Genomic DNA, 4,855 nt, shown 5'->3' on the forward strand with positions numbered 1-4,855 from the left:
CTCCACAACAGGGTCCTCTAATCACTAGTATTAGCCTACAAGGACGCAGTGATAGGCTAAATCCATTAAATCTGATGCACGCTCAAAATGGGGACATTACAGTCTGCCCTTCCTGAAATTGCTTCTTCCCAAGCATTCTCCACTGCAAAGAAACTCCACTCCTCTAAAGGCCCCAAAGAAGAACTATGAAATGTCCCGCACAACTCCAGCTAACTCCTGTAGCACTAGCAACCACCACTACGCAACGATATACATCATACCAACTGTTCAACTTATGCACACAGGAGATGTGCATCAGAAACCATTCATATACATGTGAAACCAAAGTGAAACTATAAGCACTCCACACCATGTACACATTGCAATACTCATCAGTGAACTCTGACTGGAACCCTAATGCACAAGAAGGATCCCACAAAACAATCCAGAATGGAAGTCTGCCATGCCTGATATCCTTAGACTTCTGTTGCGCTCTTCTATTTCCAACTTCACCATGCCGAGAGTGGTGAAGCAACTGAATGGGACCCGACCAATACACAGTGCCAAACCAGTCATCACCTGGATCCCAATACAATCTAAACTCACATCCATCTGTCATGCGTAAATAAGAACATCTGGAAGCATATGCTAAACTCTCCTGGATGTGGTAACTAACCAAGCCATCATGCCTACTAGACACCATAATCACCTTGTAACCATGTAACTGTATGAAATCTCTGCGACATAGAAGTAGCAAACCCTATTGGATACATATCAACATGATGGATAATTGACTGCTGACCTTCCAAGTAATTCCCCAAAAACAATTGATTCAGGTACTTGCAGCCACTAATCCCATCCTCTGAAGATGGCAAATTCCCATCCCACAATGGATGGTATTGTTACCTATTTTTCGCTTCTAGCTGAAAAATAGGTTAAGAGATGCTAGTTTTTACAAAATGAAACAAGTGTGTACTACTTCTCTATTTTTGTGTTTCCAACTGCACTAAGGAATGAGCTAAAGATGGTATTTTTAAATACTTCTAGTCTGTAACAACAAAAGAGAGAGACATCTCATCAAAAGAAGTATTTTATTAATATTCAAACATGCGTCCCACACAAAGAGCCGTGAGACTAGCTACATGCATCAAGTGCAGAAAGGAAATATACAAATACGTATACACAAGTACATAAAAATGAAGAAGGCATGTTGAGAATGGAACCAGTCATTGCCTGAATGACTGGAACAGTTGAAGTAGACTCGACTTTGCCTTTGTCTTACTGCTTCACCTTGGTTCGTATCTGCTTTCCTTCTGATATCTGCAAAAGAGTTAAAATATGCAATGCGTTAGAACATTTTGTTCTAAGCAATAGATGACTACATTCCTAACATGTGTACTAATGCACGCATATATATATATATATATATAATCCCTACATGCATTAGATGCATATAGCTAGCATCATAGATCATTTGGAAAGGCAAATATCAGATCAAAGGAAAATCACCATGCATATGCATATTTTTTGCTAACATGTTTGCTTCATGTGCAGGATTAGGAAAAGGGATAGCTTGCTGGTCATGAAATTCACAAAAATGAGTGGGGATGAATGAGGCTCCCACAAGGGTTGAGCCCAGCTCATGTGAAACAATAGCAAGGCCTCATGCAATGAAATTATATCAGAGCTGGTGATGGAAAAAGAGTAGCAAAATGTGAGTATGCGATCGCATGATCAGCCAATAAGCATGATAAGACTCCCCTTTTAAAGGACGTGGACAAGGTATTTATGCATGCTAATGAGATATGCAGTGCATACAGAAAGCTGTACACTAAGTATAGAAAATGCAACATTTTTCACACTCAGTGGGCAGCGAATAGTAAGGAATACAATGCATTTTCAGAATCATAACGAAGACATTTTCTAACACATGCAAGATACCATTAAACACAATTATAGAAGGGATGCATATAATCAAAGATACAATCACAGTGATCAATTCACAAAGGCATGCAGTCATATTTCAGAAAATGATACAGACGAGAAATAAAGTCAGTATGGACAGCAATCATTCACGCCACAGGCTACATATCTTCCATGACAGCAGGTGCACGAATCTTCAAACAGCATTAATACGCTTTTCCAAAAGGTATAAGGGAAAATGCATGCGAGGGACATGAACAAGATGTGCAAATATCTACAAATGGTCATTAAGAGGACATTTTATGCATCGAGCCTGAAAATTTTTATGATAAACTACAAGGGGCAATACTGATATTTTGTGGTGCATTGCAAGAGTGGAAGTTGGTGATGATGAGCCACTCATTAAAAATAGAAGCATATCAAATCTTTCGATACAATCAGCAGGACATGCATTTCACTTTTTTGTAAATGGCGAATATTTAGGGACTCAGTATGGAAAGAGGGAAAGCCCGAGGTTGAGGTATTCATCTGATGTGAGACTAAGAGTTGGGACAAACACAATTGCTCTCTGGAGCATGACAGTTGGTCTACAGTATATTGGGCCCAATTTTGAATCTCGGATTGCAGAAATCATTGGTCCAGTCACACTAGGTGGTTTTAAAGAAAGAGCACGTAGCTTATCCAGGCAAAAGTGGTCATACCAGCTCGGCTTCAAAGGCCAATCAAAGGATCTACATATACCATCTGGGCAATCCTCTGTTCAGTGGGTGAAAGGAGTGGCTGTTCCTTAGAGACAGCCACTAACATGGTACAAGGCTGCATTTTATGCACCAGATGGTCAAGATTTGACTTGTCTCTAAGCTTTAAGGAAGCAGTTTTTTGGAGTTGTGAAGGAGTTTGATATATTTTTCTGGAAGACTTGTGGAAGTTGCGGTGGGGATGGGAGAGTTTGGTCCAAGAAGGCTGTAAAACTTGAAATTCCACCAGGTGTAAGTGATGGCAATACCATACAACTTTCTGGAGATGGAGACTCTGGAAAAAAGGGGGGGCCCAGCTGGTGACCTGTATGTGTTTCTTAATATATAGGAAATGCAAGGAATTGAAAGGGATGGCGTCAACCTTCGTTCTAAAGTTACTATCAACTACACAGAGGCAATACTGGGAACAATATTAAAGGTGGAGACTGTGGAGGGATTCAAAAGTCTTGGAATTCCTGCAGGAACACAACCAGGTGAGGTGCTAGTAATGCATAATATGGGCGTTCCAAAGATTGAAAAGCCATCAAGGAGGGGCAATCACCTATTTGTAGTGAATGTTGCCATTCCCAAAAAAAATAAGTGCTGTGGAACACAAGCTAGTTGAGGAACTGGCGCATCTGCATGGTACCAGCAAGTCTTTTTCAATATTTTCGAAAGCTGGAGATCAATCAGGTAAAGGAAAGCGAGACAGAAAATGAGTACAGAACGTGAAGCTGCTGCAGAAGAGAATAAAAGTAGATCATTTTGGGACTCAATCAAGAATATGGCAAGGTCGGAGGGCTCAAGAAGCAAATTCAGTTCCATGAGTTTACAAGCAATGGTGTCACAAGAATATCCTTTAGTTGCTATTTGTAACCCACCTCGTACCTCCCATTTGTTTTCTCCTCCATCATATATTTTTCTGTTTATCTGTTTCTTCTACGTGTTTAGAGATATTCAAGTTAAATTGAAAAGCCATGCAATGATTCATAAAATACAAATATTCCTTCCAGACTTGGTGAAAAATAGCGAACCTGTAAGCAGAGAGAAAAGCCAAGAAAAAATCGCGCTCAGCAGCAGGGATGAATGTCGAACGCCCAGGAAATACACAGAAATACAAGAAAATCTCCACGGCGGCTCCCTAAAATATGCCCGGAATCACCAAAAAACACAGAAAGGAGATCAGGTTGTAAACGCCCCATAGGCCTAGCACTCACAATTACGCCCAGCACCGGAAAATGACTGATATTTTTCTCCTTTCATGCCTAGTTCAAACCCTAGCGGCGCCCAACAGAGCTTCCAAGTGAAGTTTCCAGAAAGTCGAATACAAAAATGAGGAGGAAAATGAGAGTTTTAGGGTTATATTTCCCCTAAAAAAATATCATCGAATTGCCTATGTTTGGTTTGTATTTTATTCTTCTCCTTTCTATGCCACGTGAAATGCAAAAAACCACGTAGTAAGCTATCGCCAAATACCTCTTAAGTGATTTTGTGAATCACTTAAAAAATTTGCATTACTTCCTAAGTGATTTAACATCACTTAATGTTTTTATTTTCAAATTACTTATTAAGTGATTTTAAAATCACTTAGGAAGTATGATCTCCTAATAAATATTAATGAATGTTTTTGTTTAGAGTATTTTTAAAAAAAAAAAAATCATTACTAGATCAAACACTTTGTTTTTTGCTCTTTTTCTTTTTTTATATATATTAAAGTAAATAAATGTAATAAATGTAAAAAAGGAAATTATTTACTAAAGTGTAAAATAAAACACTTTATTAAATATGTTTTCTAAATTACATTTATTATTTAAGAAATAAAATTAATAAAATTATTTCATTAAAGTGATTTATTTTATTTATCACTTTAATAAAATAATTTTATCGTTTTTTATGTTATTAATATATTTACTTTAATATATATAAAAAAATAAAATAAAATCAGACAAATGTTCAATTAAGTAATGATATTTTATAAAATCACTTTATCAGATATTTGTTTTCATTTATTAGGAGGTCAAGGAGAGATATTTTTGCATTTATGAAGGCTTGCAGGCCTGTCAGGGATATTTCAGAGTCATTTATGATGCATTTATGGGGTTTTATGGCTGCAGAATGGGTGGCTTGACTTTTTGACTCAAGTACATTCCTTTTCAAACATGTTTGGGGCCCTAAAGGTGGGTTTTTTGAGTTTGCTCGACCTAAAAGAGGAGGTG

The 4,855-nt window shown here is 37.7% G+C and overlaps 1 protein-coding gene across 1 annotated transcript; it reads left to right on the forward strand.

The window, feature by feature from the left end:
• Positions 1-2,036: 2,036 nt before the first annotated feature.
• Positions 2,037-2,693, forward strand: LOC131033865 (beta-galactosidase 2-like). The gene is made up of 2 exons (XM_059214607.1): positions 2,037-2,128; positions 2,243-2,693. The coding sequence occupies exons 1-2, from the start codon at positions 2,037-2,039 to the stop codon at positions 2,691-2,693; spliced, it is 543 nt and encodes a 180-aa protein (XP_059070590.1).
• The last annotated feature ends 2,162 nt before the right edge of the window (positions 2,694-4,855 follow it).

The sequence above is a fragment of the Cryptomeria japonica genome, chromosome 2, assembly GCF_030272615.1.
Source record: "Cryptomeria japonica chromosome 2, Sugi_1.0, whole genome shotgun sequence".
Taxonomy (NCBI): domain Eukaryota; kingdom Viridiplantae; phylum Streptophyta; class Pinopsida; order Cupressales; family Cupressaceae; genus Cryptomeria; species Cryptomeria japonica.

Coding starts and splice junctions, on each gene's coding strand:
- LOC131033865 (XM_059214607.1), top strand. CDS start 2,037: ATGGACAGCAATCATTCACGCCACAGGCTACATATCTTCCATGACAGC. Junction 2,129..2,242: donor TTAATACGCTTTTCCAAAAG/GTATAAGGGAAA, acceptor ATAAACTACAAG/GGGCAATACTGATATTTTGT.